The sequence below is a fragment of the Poecile atricapillus genome, chromosome 1 (genome assembly GCF_030490865.1).
Source record: "Poecile atricapillus isolate bPoeAtr1 chromosome 1, bPoeAtr1.hap1, whole genome shotgun sequence".
NCBI lineage: Eukaryota > Metazoa > Chordata > Aves > Passeriformes > Paridae > Poecile > Poecile atricapillus.
In genome coordinates, this window is record NC_081249.1 from 151222187 (window position 1) to 151247428 (window position 25242).

The window sequence follows — 25242 nt, forward strand, 5'->3', positions numbered from 1 at the left end:
TTATAACTAGGTAATTACCAACATAGCTAAGTGAAGCTTTATTCTTCTCGCCCTTCTTTCTTAATCATTATAGTCAACATGATCATTTTCATCTATTAAAAACACCTATAGCCCTCTCATCAGTCTTCATTTGGAGTTCTCTCTGAAGCTCCTCATATATGAAATGTTTAAATCTGGCTAATTCATTCTTCAGGGTGTCATTATATTATTTACTGCTTTGTCATTTCATCTACACAGATGAGATCCCTTAAAAGTGTTAATTTTCTCTATATATAGAAGCAAAGAACCTTTCCATGAACTTGATCAGTGCAGTCTGCTCTGTTTATCTCCATCCAAAACAACTCTGCAAAACAATCGTGTGACTATTTAAGTATGTAATTTCTTTCTTTGTATCTGGAAAGTGGAAAACCGTTACAGAGGAAGACCTATATGCCTTTCACGTTTCCATCATCTCTCTCCATTCACTAGCAAGCTGTCAAATTCCACATTGAATTGGCAAACCACCTTTATTCTTTATCCCCAATTGCCTCTCAAGGTTAGAAATAATTCTCAAAAAGCATTAACAAAAGCAATCTGTTATTTTCCTCTAAATATCTCAGCTGTCAAAACATGAAAAATTATGCAGGCTTCTGATGTACTCAGATCAGTGAATATTTTGCTGACCAATATTATCTTACTGCCTCTTTGCACTGCACTGTAAATATTTGTTGACTCATGTATTATACTTGAACAATAAACTCTGTACAACAAAGTATCTCTTGCTCTGTTCTTCAGCAATTTCTAGCATATTTTACTAGGACTTCTAGGTGTAGTTTCAATACACATAGTAAACACTAACAAAAATGATGTGTAATAGAGGACAGAAATAGCTCTTTCCTAAGCCACTTCCTACACAAACATCTCCAAACAAGAAATATAAAAACCAGGTTGAGAATTTACTCTTAATCCATACTGTTTAAAGGAATGACATATTTTTAAAACGCATACTCACATAATAAAAATTATATGATCAAATTTACGAAGAATAATGACATAAAATACCAAATTAACTTTTCCAATTTGTGTCTTTCATTCTGGATAGTAACCAGCCTGCTTTGAAAGAACAAAAACAAAATTAAACAGAAATCCCAAAATACCATCTTTAATATATCTTATCCATATCTCTTTTACATGAGACAAGTAAAGATTTCTTTGAAAAATCTTTCACATCTTTTAAGTGTTTATATTTCACCTCATGTAACATTGAAGTCTTTCTCTTATCATTAATAGCTATAATATTAAGTACTCTTGTTTTTTGAAAACTTTGAGTCAATAACACAATGACAGTGAGTTCCATAGTTTAATTATGTATCATGTAAAACTACATTAGAGGTGTTGTATTCCACGAGTCATCACTAGATAACAGCAAAGAGGAAAGTAATTTTTAGAAATCACATTATAAAGGCTTTCTTTATAATTATTTCTATTTCCTTCTCTGCAGACTTTCCCTTTAAGAAACTGGATTACTTACGAGTAAGGACAATATTTGAAGGTGAGGTTTCTCTGCCTCAGAAAGAGCACTAAAAGCTCAGTTAAGCTACTCCTTCTGCCATTAACCATTGGAGGGACAAAAGTGTGAGATGTGAAAACTATGAAAGTGTGAGGACAAATTTGCATTTTTATCCCCCTATTTCTGTGATTTTATCCCATGGCCTACAGGCTGCAGGCTTTTTGCTTTTGAATTAATTAGACCATGAAAATTTAAATCTTTAACGGTAAATGCTAATATGTTATCCTTATTTGAATAAAAGATTTTAAGCCAAAACAATGCTTCCCTGTTTTAAACATATAAGTTAGTACAGTTATTCATTGCTATACATATGTAATGTGTTTGAACTTGGAAACACTTATGTTGAAAGACTGAAATTTGATCTTTGTATGGTGTGATTTTGTCCTAGGTAAAAAGATGGGTATACCTGCAAAAGGCAGAAGGATTGTTGCCTGACTTTTTTTCCATGAGAACTGTAGATATGACATCAATTTATGTCACAAAATGACTATTAGTTACATTGGTTAAATCTTATGAAAACTTGCATAATGAATATTGGATCATAGTAAGTTTCAGAAGATAGAGATTTCCTTATAATTGTAATACAAAGCAAGGAAACCATAAAGTTGATTCTTGTTCCAATTTCTTCTCAAATTTCTTTATGAACATTGAAGAATTCCTTTTCTTTATAATTTTAGGATATGAAGCAGTAATTTAAATCTTTAGTTCCCACTAAGTTTTCTTTCAAGTTTTCAGTTTGTCATCAGATTTTACATTCTAATTGGATAAAGCAATTATGTGGCACTAATATTCAGGGATTATATATTGATAGTCTAAAACAAAGGCTACCTCCTTTGTACATTCAACTTGGTGTTCACATCCAGTCGAAAATATCAGCAACTAAATGGTGAAGCTTTAAATTATACAGCATATCGTGTTTTTTCCACTCTCATACAAACAACATATAATAAGATTTACAGAGTCAATGTTCAGAACGATGGTTTGAAAGAAAAAATACACAGCATACATAAAAGAAATGTGAGAAGTGTTTATATATTGTCTAGTACTCCAAGCTATATTTACGGCCATTTACTTTTGTTAAAAGTTTTTTTGATAGGGAAATATAGAACAGCATTTCTAGAAAAAAGCAGATGGAAATGGTATAAACATTTTAAAAAATAAGAAAATTTTCAATCCTCATGTATGTGTTTCACGTAGAAACATTTATGGACCTTATTAAAAAATATGTGCTATAGCTACCTTTTATGTTCTGCTTACCCATTTCCAGGTTTCTAACCACCCTAAATTATGTCCACATTTATTGAATCACAAACATTCTTGAATCACTAAAATTCACTGTAAAAACTGAAAAAAACCTCAATGTAACTACTTTCTTATTTTTAAACTTTTAAAAATTGCATTTTTTAAAAGGCAAGGATAATTATTGATCTACTGTGATGAGTAACTGAGGCTATTCTTTTTACTCTTTGTTTCTTCTGATCTTCATTCCTAAGTCATGCAAGACAAAATGAAAAAAAAAAAAAAAGGCAAGCATTTCTAGAAAATGTCTTAATCTGATCAATATAAGCCTCTATGGCTTTGGTCCACAGAAGCTTTATTAGTTTCCTGGGCTCCATAGTGGGATAAACTATTTCATGCATGAAGGGATCAGCATTCCTTCTTCTAATCATTGCTATTGTGCCCATTGCAAAGCTCTCTGAACACCTCCTATGGATATCACATGGTATCTTAATCACTCCTCAATTAATAACTTTATACTCATATTTTGGTTCTTCCACTTCTATATACATTACTTGAGGATGATCCTGAAGCCATAACTGAGTGTGGTGAGATTACAGTAACTTTCCCACTGCAAATACATTCTTACACTGAAAGTGTCCAGACAGCAGTTTCCAGTGAGGAAGTGTAACAGCTTAATACAACAGGCAATCCCTTCAGAGTGCCATGACAGATGTTGGTGTCCTGTCTATTGTGACCACCCTGTAACTTTATAGAAGCAGAAGACACTTTCCTATGTGCTTCGATAAGCAATGTGGTAGCTGACACTGTTTACATGAGAAGCATCAGAAATCTCTGCTAGCACCAGCTAAACCTTTAACACCTGAAAGCTATTTTTTAAAAGTCTGGGTTTGGTAGTCTACCATATAACATTCTTCTGAATGTAATATAGGTGGACTGAAAGAGGAAAGTAAACCGACAGTTTTGGCTTTAATATATTAATATTTTAACTCCATTGCTAACTCACCTTTCTCCTCAGTAGTCACCTGTAGCTAAGTAGTCAGTCAGCCTCATGTTTTGAAGGTGATGGACATTAAATGTTAAGGGGCATACTAAAGGAACACAGACTGACATCATGCTGATTTTTCTCAATTGCAGAGGAAAATACAAGTAATAGGTGAAGATTTTGGTAGGAGGAAAGGCATGGTGTGACCAAATTCTCTCACAATGCATTTCCAGTCAAATCCTACTCTTCTTGATATTAACTCATGCAATCTAAAATCCTGCTGGGAGAGAGAAATAACTAACTATATTTAGCTTTTTAAAAGCTTCCCCTTAACTCCATTCAATCAGCCTGCAATCTTCCAGGAATATCTAAATTCCAGAATTTTCATACTGTATGGTTTTATAAACAGCATCCACTGCTGGATACAGGCAGCACCAGAAATCTATGTGAAGTTTGCTACACATTCCACCAGGAGAAGTGTGTAGATCAGCATTTGTCTTTCGCAACATCTGAATGCCTAGCAGGTTTCCTGTATATAATATATTCCTATATACATAATGAATGTAAACTGACATACAAAAGGCTTGTTTTCCTTAGCTACCTTCTATGGACCATTTAGTTATAGTCCAAGCACAGAAGAAAAACACAAGCCCAGATAACAGACAACAGCATAGTGCATCTACAACAAAGCATTTATGTAATAAACATACATTTAAAAAACTGATGAAAGATGAAAACCAATTAAATGTTTTAGCAAAGTGGAATCATCAGAATGGCAAGATGTGGGATGTACCGAGACCTGACTAGGGTCCCGCAAACTATTTAGGAAAAGAGAAAAAAGTATCTGCTAGTTACATTTGTGAAGGAAGTCTGAGCAGCCACAGAAAGCATAAGTAAGGACAGAAGATGTATGTACCTCATCAAATAAAGAGCGGTACTTTCCTAATCATGGAAAGTGGACTTTGACAAAGAGATGAACATATGAGTGGCTCACATGAGGAACACAACTTGGGCACAGAAAGGAAGGATTTCAAAAGGAAGAGATTGCTTTTACAGCCCTTAAAGTAAGTGCTCTGAGAAAACCATATTCATAAGTGAAAAAGATGACAACCTACAAGCAACAAAAAGCATGAAGAGAATTATAATACATCACCATAAAATTTGTCATACAAATAGCAGATTACAAGACAGAAAACCTAAGTTTGAATTGGTATGGTTTCGGACTGGAAAGAAGTATCATTTTAGGATTGCAATACAGTTTAACTAAGTGCAGTCTATGTTCAGAGATCAGATGCTTGTAAGAATAGGGAAGCCACAAGAACTAATACTATTAGTGATGGTTTATATCAGTAACACCCACTGAGTGATTCTATGACACATATAATACTGTGGGTGGCAGCTCTGGTAAAATGAAAACACTACACGCAGCTTGCAGGAGTGGAATAATTATAAAAAACTTTTAGTAGTTATGGCCTACAAAATGCCTAGATTGTTAAAAGGGTTTGTGTAAAGTCACACATAATCCCACAGAGAAAGAAAAGCCAAAATCGTAATAGGTGAATATAGACATAGAGGTTATTATTCTCAGTGTATTATTATTATTATTATTATTATTATTATTATTATTATTATTATTATTATTATTATTATTATTGTTATTTACAAACCCCTAAGTTATTTTTGTCATCTGGTTTGCCTTAATCAAGAGCTAAAAATTCATTTATAACACTGTATACAAATGCTATGTTTATATCAATATCATATGCAGCTTGCATGAAAAAGTATACATTAAAATGAAGAACAGCAATTCACATAATAGTTAAAGACAACCAATAACAAAACCACAAAATTCCAGTTGTCAAACATAATTTACTGTGTATATTTCTTCTCTTCTCTGTTAAAACAGTAATTATTAAAACTAAAGTGATATGAGTGAATGTTTATAAGTTCTTATTAAAACCCCTGACTTTAAGCAGTGTTCATTTAAGCTTTAGGTTAAAGAAAATCATGTAGAGATTTCTGTGCGATGGCCTAGTGACTTTATATCCTCTTGTCAAACCTCAGCAGTTTTATTTGTAGTGATACATGCCGGAGAAGGTTGGAGGTTAAAGTTGATAGGAGGGCCAACAGGAAAGCCAACCAACGTCTTTCAAAAGATTACAACCTTTAACATATTAGGATCTGTCGGCTAACTTTGCAAATCTACATTTGTGGACTCTTCTGTGAACTGATCCTCAAGCTCCAGACCAACAGGGCTGTAAATACCTCCCTCTTATTACTTTCCTCACATTATTCCTTCATAATGTTCCTACTGTTTAAGTTGTTATTTTAATTTTTGGTATTGTATTGGTGTTTAGTACTTATTGTTAGATTTCAGAAGAACATTTATAAGTAGGTAAAATATGCTTCTAATTTTCTTCAGCCTAGTTTTCTCTTTCATCCTTAAAACTTAAGAAATGTTTTCTTGATCTAGTTAAACTAGCATTAAAGGTAAAACCATCAGTTTACTGGAATAAACTCTCTAGATTTCTCTTTCTCCCACGTATTTCAACACTGGTTACTCTGTGAGTTAAAAAAAAACCAAACAACTAAAAGTAATGATAAATAAAATACAGAAACAAAAAGGGTAAAAAAGGACCTTTAGAGGTTGTCTAGTCCTGCTAGACACGGTGAGCTACAGTTGGTTGCTCAGGGCTTTGTCCAGTTGTGTTATGAATAGCTCCAGGGATGGAGACTACACAACCTCCCCACAGAGACTGCTCCAGTCTCACACAATATAAAAAATATTTTTCTAACATTTCAGTAAATTTTCCTGTATCTCAGTCTGTGTCCATTACCTCCTATCCCCTCACTGGGCACCACTGAGAAAATCCTGGCTTCTGTATTTTTATTTCTTCCCTTCAGATATTTATGGACCTTAGTAAGATCCTCCCTGATCCTGCTCTTCTCCACACTAAACAGCTGGAGCTCTCCTAGCCTCTCTTCATATGAAAGATACTCCAATCCCTTCTTCATCTTGGAGGCCCTTCTTTGGATTTGCTAGAATTTACTCTCAGTACAATCATCCATCTTATGCTCTATCTAGTCATTTAATTCAAAGGACCAAATCATTACACAGATCAAAACTAGTACTGATAGCAGCTTTATTCTTACTTGCACTGAGGACAGCAGAAGCTTTTCCACTGACTTCAAAAAGAATTAGATCTCTGCTGGTTAGATTAATAAAAAAGATCTGTATTTACTGTAGATGCCCATGATGGCCACATGATGTAGAAATGTGATGATAATTTTTTTCATTTATATGCATTTGGTAGCATTTAGACAATAAACAACTTAGTAAACAATTCTTCTCCCAATATATCTGAAACATTTAACTTGTGGGTGTAGTGAAACCAGTCTACAGTGACACATTACTGTAATCCTACAACTTTGCATTTTAAAATGAGCAACTACTGCAGAAATTCTGCACATGATACTATTGCTCCTTCATGAGACCAATATAACAGAAAAAAACTATTATGCTTAACTTTTATATTTTATAAAAAGGTAAATACAGATTTAAATAAAATTTAAAAATTTTTAGGTGTCAGACTTGGCTTTCAAGCTTCTCCCATTTCTCCCCGCTCCTTCTTTGAAACCTGGAGAAGAACACTAGGCAAAGCAAAGATTCTGCATTTATAGCATTTAGCTATTGCTACAATTTTAATTATGCAAAACTCAGTAGGCTCTAATAAAATCTGACTAATCTGACTAATGCTCTAAAACAAACATTGTGAGGTACTGAAAGCAATGTTGAAAGCAACAAAAATTCCCTCATGTCACAGAAAAGACTCATGCAGCACAGTGTATTTCATCATAGGTAAAACAACATCCCATGATGTTAACACCTTTTGTCTCCTCCGCAACTAAAAACAGTCTTCACATTTTTCATTCTTAAAAAAAGTGAACTTTTCTAGTTTCAGTTCAGACACATTCGTGTATCATAGCAAAACCAGGGAGAGAATACTATAGATGAGATACAAGAAATATATCAACAGCAAGGCACAATTTTGAACTATTGTTAGTTCAAATATGAACTACTGCATATTGATATGCACAAAAATGACTATTATAAAATTACATTATATTTATATCTCATATTTTAGTTACATTTATATGATTCAGTGCAGACATTTTCCCAAGATTTACATGTGAAGGGGATTCTCCCTCCATGCCAATTCCACAGACCCAGGCTAAATTTGAGGTCTATTCAAGCCAAGGAGAGAGCAGAGGCTCAGCAGTGTAGTGCTATCACATCTTACTGGCCTTGTGATGTTTAAATTAAAAAAAAAAAACTACAAGCAAGGGTATTAATTTTCAGAGCTGCACATGATGATTACAGAGAGAAGGAACAGAAAAACACAGGACACAAAAGTCAGTATAGTGAGCTTCTACAAATGGGGAAGTCTTCTCCATGGTAGTCAAGAACTTGTACCCCTGGACATTTTGCAGAGAATGATTTGAGTGGTACTTTAATGTCATTTGTATATTTCCTAGAATCCTATCCTTTATCTCCTTAACACAAGCCAAAACATATCTGGAACTGTATGTTTCTAAAATGCTTTATGCCAAAGTACAGATAATATTTCTGTATTCTTTTTCTCTTCCCAGACACTCTATAAATGGTGCTAACAAAATTAAAGCTATGAGAAGGTCTGTGCTTAGATTTACACTTTTGCTATGAGAAAATAAAATTTTCAGAACAGAGCATATTTTATGTCTCTATCTGTAGTGTCTTTTACCTTGAGTAAAACCAGTTTACCCTTGCAAGATTTTTATGCAATATCAAGCTTTTACAGGTGGTGAATTTTAAATATAGAAACAACAGGTAATTTGGTTGAGAGTACTAATGAGATCAACAATGGAACAGATTCAAAGCTACGTTTACAGCTGTTATAATTTACCCTGTCCATTGTCTGGAGGCACATGCCTGAGAATCAGTTACTAAGAATCATTATGCATAACAATATAAATGAAGACCATTATTCTATCTTGGCCATTTTATTACTTGCATCATGAAGCCCTCAGCTTGTATTGAGGGTAGATGTGTTAACTGTTGGGCAAACACATAAGGAGCTGGAGTCTCCCCTACAAGAAGACGAAACTTTCAGCCCTCCAATCATGCATGCTCCTCTCTTGAATGCTGCATTTTGATGTACTGAAATGATACAGAAAGTTTACTGGTTTTAATGAAGTTCTAGCAGTAAGGAGAGGTCTTTAAATCAAGGAAAAGTGATTTTTAACATAAGAAAAAAACACGCAATAACAAGTTTTACTTAGTAAGAGCTGAGCATGTCTACCAAAGTTTACAGAAGCTGCTACAGAAAAGCAGCCATCTCTGTATGAGCCATGGCAATAAAGTCATAAAACCCCAACCACAACAAAACTTTGGTAAGCAGACAACATTATCACTAGTAAAAAGGTAAAGGAAGCAGACTCCACATTTGACCTGAGCTTCCACTGAATTTACAAGCCCAACAGATGTGATAAGAAATAGACACAACCAGCTGAAAACAGAAAGGACTTTGATAACAGGATGATGTGAGGCACTTCTTTGTCAAAAATATGCCAAAGTTAACCATGCATGTGGTCTGCTGTAGCTTGGGTCCTGAGTCCTCAAGTCTCAGGAAACCCAGCAATGAAGAAAACAGAGAAGAATTTTTGTACAGAACAGTGCCAGACATTTGTACATTTTTAGCTTTCTCACATGCCCAGTGTACTTTGCAGAGGCTTTGCTATTCATTTGTGCTCCAGTTCAAGGTATGTGAGCAAGCAGAAAACAAACCCTTACTTTTCTTAAAAGAAAAAACACCAACTCCAGGAACAGGGATGTTTTCCATTTTTATGATCAGTCAGTGACAAAGTGAACACTGTTATGAATTTAACAATCCAAACTAAATTTACTAGAGGATATAAAAAGACCCTAAATATTGAAGTCACATTTTCATTATGAACAAGTTTTAGAATGTACTTGGGCCAGTAATTGTAACTAAAAAACTGACAGAGTTTTAGCATTTGCTGAAAATGCACTTTGGTGAAGTTAATTTATCTGTAAAAAACCTTACTACACAAAGACAACTTTCATACAGATTTGTTTTGTTATTGCCTACAACAAACTGGTTAAAACCTATTAAAGTGTGTGCACCAGAGTGAGAGAAAAAAGCTTACAAAAATTTCCTCAGGAAAGCATGAGGCTTTTTGCACAGCAAAGGTGCAAAACTTTTAAAAAGACTGCAGTCACTGCTATCTTAACACATAAGTAAAGTTGCTCTTAGTTTGCCAGAAACTTGATAATGCAGAATAAGTGCTTGAATAAACTTTCCAACACACCACACAGCCAAAAACATTACAAATTAGCAAATGTGATTTTTGATACTGTGAGAATTAAAAAAAGCAGAAATCAGAAATATACTTCAAAATACATTTCCACAGTATCTAATACATGCAACAATGATGAATGGAAACCTATAGACTCTGAAACAGACAACTGAACTACTGCCAGTATAGGAATTGTCTTGTTCTGAGGGTAATTTTGAGAACATAATTTAATATTAAGAAGCTAAGTGTTCATCTTGTATTTTTTTTAAAAACCACCCTTGTTAAAAGCTGAAACTAAAAGAACCTAAACCAGGTGAAATCACACAGTTCCGATAATATGAAATATCTCTGATGTGTTATTCATAGCCTATGTTTAAAAAGCTGAAGGACATACATTTACACACACAAAATAAAGCTATCACTGCTTTGTGGTTTGTAGAGTATATTCAGTTATTTTTCCTTTTCCTTGGAAACATACATTACTCTTAATACAGCAACATCCTGAAATTTTATAACATTTTGGATTTCTTTGAAATGAAAAGTCCATTTTATTGTTTTTTAATTAAATCTATTTCCCTGAAAGGTCTTTAAAGGCTCTACAAACTACCTTGCATTTTATTATTGCTGACAGTTATCTAAACCACGCTTGAATGCCCTCTTTATCCTTTAGTGAGCAATTGAAAGATCATATGCTAAAAAGACTTGTGCTTTCTCTTCTTCTAGCCCTGTAATTAAGGCATTTTAATACATTTCTTCATAGTCATTAAGAGAGCACAATGTTAAAAATTAATGAAATGAGACAATTTTGAGTTTAACAACCATAAATACACACAACATAAATTTGTCTCAATTGTAGATATGAAAAAAAGCCTTCTTGAAATCACATGATGAGATTACTGAATTGTCAAGATTTTGCCTTTGCTGTCTAAGGGTATTTAAATGATGTATGGTAGCCTGACAATACTCCAGTGTTGTTACATACCATACAAGAGAGGTAAACATTTCTGTCAAACATTCAAATTCCATTGGGTTTTTGTTTACCTTATATAGATGTCTATAAAAAAAAGTGGTATTGCTGGATGATGCTGAAATGGGGGAGGAAAAAGGAAAGAGGAAGAAAGACAAAGGCATAGGAAAGGAAAAATGATCGTAAGTCAATTGCAAAAATCCTGACATATAATTAAAAATACCACTATAATAACATCCACTTACAGCAGTATGTTTATAATGTTTATAATAGAATAAATAGAATTGTCTTAATTTGGATTTTTTTTACTAAGAAAGAGATCACCATATTAATGTATCATATATTTTTGCAACACAGTAATAAGTGGGTTTCTTTTGTTACATGGTGAAAGGAATTCAGTGTTTCTAAGTACATCATCATCACTTCTATACACCCCCATTAAATACAGAGTAACTCTACTATAGACACATTGGTACCAAGTATTTCCAAAAGACATTACAAATGAGAAAATTATACAGCTTATCTTTTAAAACTAACTTAAGTTTTTCAATGCTTAAGTTCTTATGCTTTCTCATCTTAATTTAATAAGATGCAGTGCAATACAGAGCAAGAAGGTAAAGGAGGTTTTTTCTCTTAAGAAAGACAAAAAAAAAAAAAAAAAAAAAAGGGAAGTTGCTCTCCAGAAGATTTTTTAGGGTTGTCAGACTGTTATATTATAAACAACCTTATTAGTCCTTTATAATTACAATAGGTACCTCTGGACAAGATCGAGCAGACATGACAAATGCTTCTGACTTCTTTTTAAATCGAACCTGGAAGGTCATCGCTGAACAAACAGAATGCTATACAACTGGGGCCATAAATTGTGAAAGCTAACAAAAAGGTAAGTTTTTTGATATTAAAAATTAAAATTATTCTGTTCAGAATTTTCTGTATGAGATCTGGAAATGGGAGGATGAAATAGTTTAAAAAGAGTAAGTAAAGAAAAAGAAATCTTTAAAAACTTTATTATACTTTTTTTTTTTTTGAAGTTGAACCTGTATATTTGTAATATCTGTCTTACACCTTGATGAGAATTTATCCATGTTTGCATTTACTTTTTTTACAGAACCATGATGAAACTGTTGACAGTTAAAATAAAAACAGTCAGTCTCAAATCTATGGGATTTGCTTGCTGCTGTCCTCACATCAAGTCAGCATACTACTATCCATTTTTCTTAACATTTTTATTTTGTTTTAGGATCATTTAACAGTACTGGTAGTTTTGGATTAAATTTAATTTGCATGGAGATAAACAGTAACTTAAGTGACTGGAACTGGAAACCAGTTGATGGATTCACTTTTAAATCTCATATTTCAGTTTGGAGAGGAAATGTAAGGATTGAATTAGAAAGCTGTAAACTCTTGATGAGAATTAGTGGTATAGAACAGAAGAAAACGAAACCTTCAGTTATTTTCCTTACAGTTAGGCTGAATAAAATTGTAAATCAACAAAAGATTTGGACAGCAATCAAATCAACAGCTTTACCTAATAAAAGTTCTAAAAGAGCACTGAGCATACCACTTGAAACAAATATGAAATAAATATGAAATATGAATGACTTTAAAAAGAACCATATGAAAAGCAAAACAGTAAAATCACCAAAATTTGAGCAAAGGAAATATGAACTGAAATGTATGATGGGCAATTAAGTACCTATTTTGACAATTCTAAGTGGTCAAGTTTTTAAAGAATGACACAGAAACCTTAACCTATCTATATATGAGTGATAAATGAGGCATTTTGTGTCATTACATTCCCATAAATCACCTTCTTTAACTGCTGATGGCTTTTATCAGCTCTAACCTTTTCAAGCTTCTATCAGAGTGCTAACATTTTCAACTTTGACACATATGCAGTTTACAAATTCTGCAGCTGATTAACTCTGGACAGAAGCTCATTGCCATCATTGTCTTCTTCAAGTTTGGTTACAGCTTCAGTGTCTCAAAAACTCACAGGCATCCTTCGTATGCCAGAAAATACCACTTCACTTTGTTGGGCTGTGTTGAGAAGGAATTTCTCCTTTTGAAACAAGTAAATTTTACAATTTTGCATGACTTTATAATATAAACAAGCTTGGAATAAAAAAAAAAAAAAAAGACTATACTAGAAATGTTACTGTAACAGTTTCTGAGGTAAGCAACACTAAAAAGTTGAAAAAAATTTTAATTATTGCAGCATACTGTATATATGACATTACAGAATATTGCAATTATAAACTGATCATGATCATGGGACCTTAAAATATTTTGTGGGATCCCTCACTAAATTCCTCTCTCAACTATTTTGTGAATTTTAATGATTATAAATAGCAATATCTTGAAACTATAAATTTCAAAGATTCAATTTCAGCTTGAACATGAAATGAATTCATCCATGATATACTCAGAATACTATAAATAAAAGAGCTGAAAAAAAGATAAAGGAAAAAAATGTTTTATCCTGTGTAAGTAAATCTAGAGATTTCAAGGAACACTAGCTTTCTGTAGGAACTAAAATTAAATTACCTATATGCCTGACACATTCAAATCTTGCTACAAATAGATGATAAAATAGTTTATAAAATCTCATTTAGGTGTTTGTCTTATAAAATATTTTAACTTACTTACTATTTGAACAATAAGAAGACAGCCATACAGTAGCTCTGACTTAATAGCATCAAGATATAGTAAGAATGGCACCAAAGCTTTAATCTTAACACTTGTATTTTTGTTATTTTTTAAATTTAAAAACGTGCAGAATATAATTGCAGATGCATTTCATCTATTGAAACAGCAGTGACTCATTCACTGAAATGAACTTCCAAGACATAATTTATCTAGACACTGAAACAAAGCCCAGGTTTAAAGAGATACTGTCTTTAATAATATTAGTCAGACTGCAATTTTTATGTTGGTTGTGTGACTACCGGAAGCCTGGTACTTCAGATGGTATTAGTTTTGATAAGAGCTAACTAGACATCAGACTGAAATAATGAAACATGAAGAGACAAGCTTGGAACATGTAAATAGGAATGGCTGCAGAGATTCTCATGCAGCTGATTTTCTCTTGTTGATAAACAACACATCTTAGAAAAACAGTGGATGAAGGAAAAATTTTTGCAGCATCACAACTAATTTAGCCTTGCAGTGTCAATACTTAAGGCCTATCCATAAAAAACGGAAAAGTTCTTTATTTCACTAATAATGTCACACATCAGAGAAGCCGTGCAGTTACACTTTGACAATTCAGATGTAAATCTTAGAATGTCTGTAAGTATTCATGACAAAGACACATTTATCTTTTAAATAAAAGGACATGATTTCCTGATGTTCATATCAAAGACTAGTGAGGGATGAGAGAATGCTAATCAAATGAAAAGAAGGAACACAGATGCTTACTATTTTGATTAGGAGAGGGAAATGAAGATCACTTTCCTAAATAAAGATCTAAACATTCATGAAGTATACACACAAATATACACGTAAGTGTAGATAACACACTGTGCATGCTTAGGAGCTTGGTATGTTCCCTAGCAGAAATGCTACAAATGCTAACTAGAGTAACTGCCAATTTACTTATGGTCAGAAGAAGCCACATAACACTGACACTGATAAACTCCAGTTAATTGCATATGAATTTATACATTCAGAAGCAATTTTAGCTTTCTTCTAATAAAATGCAACAATTTATTAAAATGTATTAAAAGAGAATAATTTAAGCTTTTTTTTTTTTTTTTGGTTATTTGTTTTCTACTGTCTTAGTTCTAGGTTTAAATTATACTTCTGTAACATCTTCCTTACATAACTTAAAATGGCATAAAATCAAACTAAATATTACTGAAAACAAAAATATAGACTGTTCAAATGGGATGCAATATTGCAAGAAAAATGTGGAACTTCAGAGACAAACTTTATTCTAAGCTTTTACATTTTTGATACTCAAGTCACTTCAGTGTCTTGCTTTATACATACCCAGCTTTAACTAATTATTTAACTAACTAATTATACATGTTTAGGAAGAACTAATAAACATCAAGAATTTTGCTTACTCATCATCAGTCACAACCACTGCCAGTGAGACAGCCAAAAGTTTGTTCAATTTGCAGATCCATATGCAGTGGCAAGGTCCCACCAGGTTCAATGATACTTTCACAGTGTTCTCAAACAATGGTAACATGCCATCCTTGAAATCCTTTTCAGTCCTTGAAATCCATTTTTCTCATTCTACATTAAGCAGGTAGTAACTATAAAGAAAATCCCTCTGATACTTTTCCATTAAAATTCTGAAATGAGTGAACAACTTTTTGATATCCTAAAGAATGTACCCCAGTCACTCTAGTTCTGAACAGAGAAAGAAAAGCCTCTTTGCTAACTGGAGAACTATTCATTAAACCTACTTGTTTATACCTTGCTGTAGTTATGAAACAAAGAAAGTACTAAAAACCAGAAAATAATTTAAGAAATGAGTCCCCATCACACAGTTTTCAAGAATTTACAAGAAGGAACATTTTACAGTCTCTACAAAAGTATGTAATTGAACATAAACTGGTGGTATTAATGCAGAAAAAATATATTTGAATTAAAAATATTCTTAATGCAACAATATATTACTTATTGTTGAAATAGTTTTTACCCAACCGGAAATGCATTTGAAATTAAGAATGATATAATGTGGTGCTTAATAAAAGTACACCAACACCAACAAGCATTTTGCTCTGCCACTCAGAAGATTTAGTAAAACACATCTAATGATGGGCTTAATACAATTTATCCAAATAACCTCAGTGCCTACATTAATATTAGTGTTGTAGGGAAGCAGATTATTGTGCTCTGGAAACAGGAATCCATATTGTACAATCACTCAGAACAAACAAAATGTAGGAAGTTTCAATATATACATTTCAGTCTCATCTTTAATTAAAAGAAACTTCTGGAGCTCTCACAGAGGCTGAATAGAAATGTGATACACCATAGTGACACTATATTTCTTTTTGCCCAAGCCAAGATTTAGGCATAAGGAATTTGTGCAACTGAGTGGAAATGTGATTCCTGTCCATTAACTGCCAAGGGACTTCTGAATCTACTCATTTTGTACTTCAAATTACTCTTAGATTGTGCATTAACCTCACCAGTCTCATGCTTTTAAACACTTTATTTACTGAGACCTATCTGTAATCAGCTATTGAAATTATTTATTTTTTGCTTATATTAGTACATATAGTTTTGTATTCTATACATAGTAATTTATCGTTTAATATATTAAAGGCTGCTTAAGACAAACAAAATTCCTCCACCTCCTGGACCTCTTTTGAAAAATTTACTGGATGCTCAATATATATAATATTCAATAGCATGTGAGAATAATTTTTATGCAACTCTGATAGTTAGAAAGATAGATAACTCAATTATTAGATCATCTATCAAAATATTCAGATGTGTAAGAGGCTACTAAAAAGATTGATGACTGAGAAAGTCCACTGAATCTCTAGCCATCATATCCACACATTTGGCTAGACAACATTTTTCGCTGCCTTCACAAGCAAGCTTCATTACCCATCACTCCACTGAAAAGAGTTTATTATGAGGCTGCCATCTTGGCAAGACTATTATTTAGATGATAAATGTTGGGGGGGAAAGTGTGTCTAGATTTTTTTTTTAACATGAGCTTTTTGACAGATAAAACAAACAGCATCTACATTTCTAATTAACTTAAATTTGGCATATACAAATATAGGTCAGTAAAGCTATGATATGCTACTAGATTATCTTCTGTCTGAATCTTGCCCTTAATTTGCAAAATGTAAATTAACTAATTAGAAGAAAAGCAGCATTATTTGTGACAAAATGCTGCTTCTACTTTTTTTGCTTTGTGACATTTATGATCAACTGTAGTCCTCCATTCTAACTTCTAGTAGATGGATAATTAAGCTCAAACTAATTTATTAAGCTTTTAGCATTGTAACCCAAATAAAACGAGATTTCTGAAGGCAAAGAAGCTCAATAACTGAAACATGTAGCTAAATGACATACTTGCCAGTTTTACTTTATTCACACTATTATGCTCTTAACATACCTTGCATGAATAGGTATGAACAGGTATGAATATTTTCACTTTCACTATTCAAGTACCTGACTCAAAGGAAAGTCCCTCTTAGTATTCTTAAAATTTCTTTGAAATCTCTGCATCCCTTCTGTACATGATGCACAGTAACAATAATACACTTATGTTTTGTTCATTAGTACTAAAAGTTAAATTTCACTTTACAGGCCTACTACCCTCTTCAATCGTCATTTGAAATAGATTAGACTAGCACCTCTGGAGTTACAAAAAGGAAGAGGGAGCTGATCATTCTTGAGTTTCAGCCAGCAACTTGACCTTGTTAAATAAAAAAATATACGATATCATAGCTTACAGGAAGGCAGTCTTTTAGCTTTGGTTTGGTTTCAACTACTAGTAGGTAGATAAAGAACCAACACTAAAAGATACATTGAAAATGTCAGATGTAAATGTCAATTAAAAATTACAAGGAGTTCTGAAAGGTAAGGTCTGTGGGGGGTTGACATTCTTTGACATAGTGGAGTGTCTGCAACCAGGCCTTTGGCGAGAATAGCAGGATCTATGCTGTCAGCTCTTATCGTACATAAACTTAGATGCTTGTCTAATCTGAATGAGAAATACCAGGAGAACTGGAGCTGAAGCCTTGCAGTAATATGGAAGAAAGCTGAAAATGTTCTATCTACACTAAGTGAATCTCTTGTCATGAGAAAGTATTTAGAACGGTACAGAAAAATAGAAGGGAAAAATAATGTAAACAAAGACATATACTGTTTCATTTACTATTTTTTAAATTCAGGATGCAACAATCTAGCAGTGAAAGAGGCTTACATAAGAGAATTAAATTCTAATTGAAATCTCAGTCTCACATCTGTATGAAATAGAATACCTAAGGAGAGCAATGCACGAAAATATATACTTAATATCAATCACTCAAACGTAAATAGTAATATGAATAAAATATTGTCTGTTATTTCTTTGCTTTGACAAAAATTAGTTTTGATACAAAATTAAACCATCTACAATGCTCGGCAAAACAATCAACTTATGCTATGCATAAGCCATAGTCTCAGTGAAAATTTCTACTCTGTTTTTCAACCACATTATTGAAGAGAGCATGACAGGTAAAATCTAAAAACATTACTTTTGAGCTGGAGGAAAAAATATATTTTTCATAAACTACATGCTGATTTTTATACTGTTCATGTGTCATTAAATAAAGACAAAAATAATTACTATGAAATGCAATTGGAAATAGGCTAAATGTATCCAGGATATTTGTGAAGCACAAATGCCTCTATGTGTTTGTGTGTGTATGTATGTATATTTGAATGAACACTTGCATCTATTACTCTTGCAGAAGAACACAGACTTTTATCATCTTCACAAAGTAGACTACTGCATTTTCTACTAGAAAAGTAGTAGAAAATGGCACTTTTCAATGCTTTTGGTTTTCTTCTTGTCTATAAACAAACATCTTACTTAGTGCTACTAAGCTTAGCAAGATTACCCTAAACTCTCTCTTCTACCAACATCCATTTTTGTTTAATATTACTTTAGTAATTCAAGTGGAGACAGAAGGGAGAGAAAAAGAAGCATAGCAAAACCCAGCATGTGTGAAAATCTACAAGCACTAGATAGCTAAACAAACCCTAAGTCCCTCAGTGTTGCAGTAAGGTCAAAACCTTTCAGCATTGTACCAGTGTGTCAAAATATGTCAACAAACCATCATACTGCAAGGAGAAGAATGACCTTTCAGTTCTTTATGTTTGGGCTGCTTTGGATACTGGGTATGCATGAACAGTTTTCCTAGCCACTTGACAAATGTAACTCCCAAGGTTTCTTCCAAGTCAAGTTGTTAGAATGGTTTTCAACTCACCAAAACAATTTTTTAAACCATCTGCAACTGAAGATTACTGAACTTGCCAACAGAATGGACATCCATAAACCCACAACACATCTCCCTCTTCCCCTATCACCTACAATCAGACAACAATCATTACTTCAACAGTCTTCACAGTAACCTGTCAAACCATTTTAAAGAGATAAACAGCAAAAAATGCCTCTAATTCTTATCTCCTGATCCAGACTTTGCTCACATAGAATTCATCCTTACCATCAACTGCAAATGAATTTGAATGCAACACTTTTCTCAAAACAACCTAGGAACACATTATGTGTATTGGTGTTGTGAAATATAATCCTTTGCATAATTTCTGTTTGCACTTACCTGAATTAAATATTTTTTTATTAATTGAGGCGGCTCTACAATAATTTAATAATTTTACTATGACTTATAGTTATGAACTGAAGTGTCAAGATCAGGCATAATGCACCAATTAATGACACACTGAATCATGAATTTAGGCTTCCAAAAAGTGTGAACAGTATTTTAAAATTACTTATGGGGAACTCACTTTTATTTCTTCTCTCAAAAAAATAGAAGCACAGGACTAAACATTTAGAACACACAAATGGCGGAAGGAATTTAGTACCGAGATGACTTACCATTTTTATTCAGAGAGAAGATGAAATGCCTCTTTTTCACCATGTGAATTTGCCTTTAGTTTAATAACAGTGTCAAATATGACATTTTCCTATGGTTTTCCTCACATACAGTAAAGTCTCTTTAGCTAATAATGACGTCAAGCCGTCTCCTGGGACTCTCTAGAAATTACATTCCAGACTGTACATATGCCTTAGCCATGCTTGAAGAAGATAGAAAATGTAAATTGCTGTATTTGAGTTTATATCTTACAGCAAGTCACTGACAGTGCACCCACTAATTACTGTTTGAACCATGTGTTGCTGGTCTGTATATCCTTAGAAAACAGTACTCATGCCTGTCAGCTCTGACTAACAGACTTTTACAACTAGGACTCCAATTTTTAATTTAAATTAAAAAAAAAAAAAGTTATAAAATCAGATACTATGGAGGAAAGAAAAAGAAACAGCAACATTCATCTAAACCCTAAAATAACTTAAAACATGTTTATAGACCTCATTTTAAAGTGCAATCTGTGTAATTTGCTGTTCATGCTCTCCAAATTACCTTTGGTCACCCTGACTATTTAATAGCTTTTATTCTCATAGTGACAACAAATACACCAATGTAGACCAGTGAAGAATGGAAAGTGTGGTATCTACTAGTTGTGCACAAAGCAATTATATTTTGTGGATGGAGTTTTTTTGTTTACCCAGTGGCAATGTAAGCTACAGCCTGCTCAGCGGATGCCACTGCTCTGGAGGAACAAACATACTGAAGGAAGTATATGAATCACTTTATACTAAGTTTGTCCAGTATATAAAATAGCTTTCTTTTCCTAAAACATAACTCTGCAAAATCAGTCTGGGAATATGCAAGACCAAACTTGCCTTTTCCTATTTCTTTATTATTGAAAAATCTCAATATCTAAACAACATCTTAAATTATAACTGTGCAAATCCACTGACAAGGTACACTTTGTACATTTTTAATGTGGAGCTTAATTTGAAGATGAGGTTGCAGTGCACCACTGCAATTGAAAATTGCTTAACAATACCACTGATGTATGAGCCATAAAAAACCTCGCTAAGCTGTCCCTGCAGAACTCAGAGTAATAAAAAGGTGTTCCTCTGCACTGAGGTGAACAGACATGGTTGACTGCATCTAGGGAGCTGTTCTGTTAAATGAGAAAGTGCCATTTCTTTCCTGTCAGTACAGACCAATTTAAGACACGCACAGATTTAGTTAGCACAAAGTACAGGATTTAATGAAATACACACAACAGCAAACAAGCCCCAGCTATGCTCAAAGCTTATGGTCAGATTCTGAATAGAATTCTTCTTTATCTGTGACATGTGAGAAAAGAACACAGAAACTTTTCCAGCTTGATTCCCAATTTCTAGGTAAGCAATAAAAAAGCTGAATGGGAAAAGGTCTAAAACCTCTCACTTTCATTCCTTTCAAAGTATCTAGATTTGTGTTTCTATCCACATCTAACAGGTGATTTTTTCCTGAATTTCATTTCTGCTTTGCATTCAACCAATAGGTCAGGTTTAAAAAACCCTAAACTATTACCTGAGTGTCTTATCATCTCTATTGTGAACTCATGCTTTTTCTCCAAATGATTTCTCTTTCAAGAGGAAGGGAGACACAAAGGTGTAATGGATTGACTGAGAATCAGGTTCTCTCTTGAGAGACTTCTGTATAGACTGATTAAATAATACAAAACTGGTCCATGGTTTGTGCAGCTACACCTGTGTCCTTTCATATACATAGTTATAGAGACCAATGAAAGTTAACTGTCCAACCTACATGCAACCTAATCTGTTAACATGTGTTCATTAACCCAATTGTGATTATATTAGAAAATACAGTAATTCAGAACTTGTTTCAGAAGATGTGGCACTGTCAGCTTGGCCAAGAAGTACCAAAACTAAAACTAACAGGATTTATTCCTCAAAAAAAACCCACAGAAATCTGCCTGATTTCCATAATTAACCTGAATTTTTGATTCAGGGCATAACAAATCTTACTATGGAGAATTCTAGTTTTCTTTATACAAATGTAAGTTCACTATCTTTAAGAATCAACCATTTTTGTAGCTGTTTCCAATACAAACATCTATGACAGCACACTTGGAAATACCTCAAAACTATTTCCAAAATGTTTTAATGATCCATGTATCATTCCAGTCTAGCTTTTGCAACATTTAAGATACTTGACTAACAGCTCAGTAAGAGATATTATTCCATTTTTGAAGCTGAATTATTAATTGGTACATGTTAAGATTAAAATGAAATTAGCACCAACTTAGTTTCTTGATAAAAGCATAAGAGAAATTTCCTTTGGAAATGTCAGGTGCAAATGGTATACACTATTCTCAAATGTTTTGCACTAAAATGTGGATAGACAGTTGATAGCACAAAATAAAAGACAGAAACTTCAATGGCAATTTTATTACAAACAACTGGATCAGTGCCTTCATTCTACCTGCCAGTGCAAGTTTCACCACATCTCATGTTAGTATCTTTAAAAATTAGTTAGTTACCTGTTTAAAAATCACTTCTTGGAGGTATCCTTCTCTGATGCCATAATGGATGCCTTCAAACACACCCTTTACACCAGAAAGTATCCCAGTACATCTGATGGTCTTTTCCCAGGCTGAGCTGCTCCACTTCCTTTACACTAATGTGCAGCTCAGCAGTGTTTGCATCACAATCTTTCCCGCCATTCTCACCATTTGCCTAGATATTGTATATACTCAAATTTCTTTCTAAGTTTTATATTCAGTGTTTCACAATTTATTTTCTATAACTCTTCTAGAGTATAATATCTTCATCCAACAACTGACAGCCTTCCAGGTTTCCCATTACCTTGATTGAAGTTTTCCAATTCTCTGCTTTCTGGGATTGTCAAAGAAGAGCAGGTCCTTTTCGTACCAATCAAGAATGTTGCTTCAGAGCATAATTTTGCACTTTGATGATGTTATTATCAAGATCTGTTCTCTCCTTCTCTGCTGCTTTCTACTGAACCTGCTTTTAAGGTATTTCCAAAGTTAATGCTATATGTCTTCACATTTGTCTGAATTGCTAATGGTCACCAGATTAGTCTCTGATATTGGCACACACCCCATTTTTGTTGCATGTTCACACACTTGTGCCGTGTTCTCCACTATCCCTTTGATGGGCTCTTGTGGATGCTGAGAAGACTTCTAAATTTATGCTTTAAAAAAATCTGTTATTAAAACTTTAACTTGCATCACTATCTTTCTTAGGGTTCTAATACACAGAAAAATGGCATTGAAGATGAAGCATTCTGTTTAGTATTTTTTTGGGAAAAATATCCTCCAGTGTGGAGGTGTCTAGGATCATGGAAAGATTTATAAATAAACATAATAATGATTTTTAGAACAATAAAGTGGAAGTATTTTAACCATATTCAAAAGAAAATATCTTTACACCAATACCATCAACATGCCACAAAATTCTGTCTAGCACAACTCGTTTCTCCCTTTATCCTGCAAATACTTACTATATTTTCAACTCGAAGATAATTGTAATTATTGCTTCAAATGTAAATAATATACAAAAGAAATACTTTATTTAAAAAAAAAAACCCTGTGAAACAGTACTGTTGTACTTACAATGACAACGAGCAATAACATCCTTTATACATAAACCCCACTTGGATAGACTGTGAAGATTTTTTATCAAATTTGTCACCTTGCACGTATTCCAAAATGTTACAGCAAAATCTTCCTTCTAAGTCAGGTACTAAAAAACCTGACATATAACTTCTGTTATAACAGAAGTTAACCAAAATAACTTACTCTGTCATCTAGCATCACTGTAAAATCATTATATATATTTGCTGCATGCTAACAATTAAGGTCTCAATTTTTCATAAATATTTCAGCACACCAACCTGAAATGCTAATTAATGACATTCAAAATGCCAGATTAGTAACACGGAAAGTCAGTAGTGTTTTATCCAGTAATTTCTTTTTAAAATTAAGTCCTATTTATCTATAAGGAAAAATAATAGAAATATACCTGTTCCAGTAGCTCCAAAACTGGTCCTGCAAGTAGGCTTGGTGGCTACTTTCATCACCAAATGAGGCTTTGCTTTCAATCCAATGAATTATGTGTCCTTCCACAGCTAGAGTGACAGTAGAAAACACACTTAACTCTGAGAATCACACCCAACAGCCTGTAAGACTGTTAGAGAACATTCTATTTACACCACAATCTACCACATAATTTATGCTTGCAACTGAGTTACATATTTTTAAAAATTATCTTTCAAATATGCACATAGGGAATTTAGAAAAAAAAACAGAAAATACTTTTAATAGATAATCACATGAATTTTAGTTTAATTACACCCTGTTCCAAATATCTGCATTTATTATAACACAAACAGAATGTGAAGAAAAAGAGTAGACTAAGAAACAGTTGTATTCTTCTACTACCGTTACTTTGCTGGAAGGTAGTTGTCAGGTAATAAATTGGAAACTTCTGCTGAATGATAAAAATAGTTAGCTAAGCTGTTAAAGAAAGACACTTGCCACCAATCCAGAATGGAAGGTGTAAGAAAGGGATGGAAATTTATCCTGGACGTGTGTCTGCTTTCTTTCTTTTGTAAAGCCAGTCATGCCTCATCAGAAAGAAGTTAGGAGTAAGAAGGCTTATGTGAAAAAATGTGATTTTGAATTCTCTTTCTTTCTATGCTTTGGTATTTGCTTTGGTTTATGTCTTTCATCACTTCTTGCAGGAGTGAACTACTAATATTAATAAAATCATAATTTTTTCGAAAACCAAATGTCCTCTCTGAAGTTGACAATGTGATTTTACAGAAGAAATCATGAGCATCACTCTAAGAGAACATTTCCCCAAAAAGGTATTGTTAGGTATCGTTGTAAAGACCTTAAAAAATTTTAAAGACCTTTATTTCACGTTACCTACAGTATCCACAATCACGATGCTTTAGCCTAAATTTGACTTGGAACGAGGTTTTCAGAGAACATGCAAACCCAGAAGTACTATACGCAAAAATTACAAGAGGCTATAGCAGCAAATGATTGACCACAGACTACAAAATTACTCAGGAAATCTGGGAAAATAACTCATGAAGTCACCACACCAAGATCTATGTGCCACCACTATCCTGCTATCAGTAACCCAGTTAACTTGTGTAGGCCTATACTACTAAATCCTTCCCCACCCCCAACACTTTTAGACCCCAGGAGATATAACAGCTGAGGTATAATCAGCCCAGAAGCTATTTCTAAGAAACATCTGCCTTTCCTAGGTATGTACTGAGTCATTAAGAAAAGAATCCAAGGAATGGTATACCTTAGTTTATATCAGACAACAGGTAGAACATGATTTCCTGTAAGTCTCAAGTGATTAGAATGATTTGAAAGAAGCAATGCACTATTATTACTTGAATTTGAGACAAATATATGCAAATGAATTAATGACTTTTTTAACCTTCTTTCTAATAGAGTAATATTACAAAATAATTCTTTTGGGTGTTTCCTAGTTTCCCTTCTCAAGAATTAAAAAAATCATTGCTTTTCTAG

The 25242-nt window shown here is 33.3% G+C and overlaps 1 protein-coding gene across 2 annotated transcripts in view; it reads right to left on the minus strand.

Annotated features, from left to right (window-relative positions):
* Positions 1-25242, minus strand: part of CDIN1 (CDAN1 interacting nuclease 1) — a 123965-nt gene that overhangs the window by 37923 nt on the left and 60800 nt on the right. For both annotated transcript variants that reach the window (XM_058827300.1, XM_058827308.1), the window contains exon 10: positions 23711-23816. In XM_058827300.1, coding sequence (XP_058683283.1) covers positions 23711-23816 — 106 coding nt within the window. The remainder of the gene's footprint in view (positions 1-23710; positions 23817-25242) is intronic.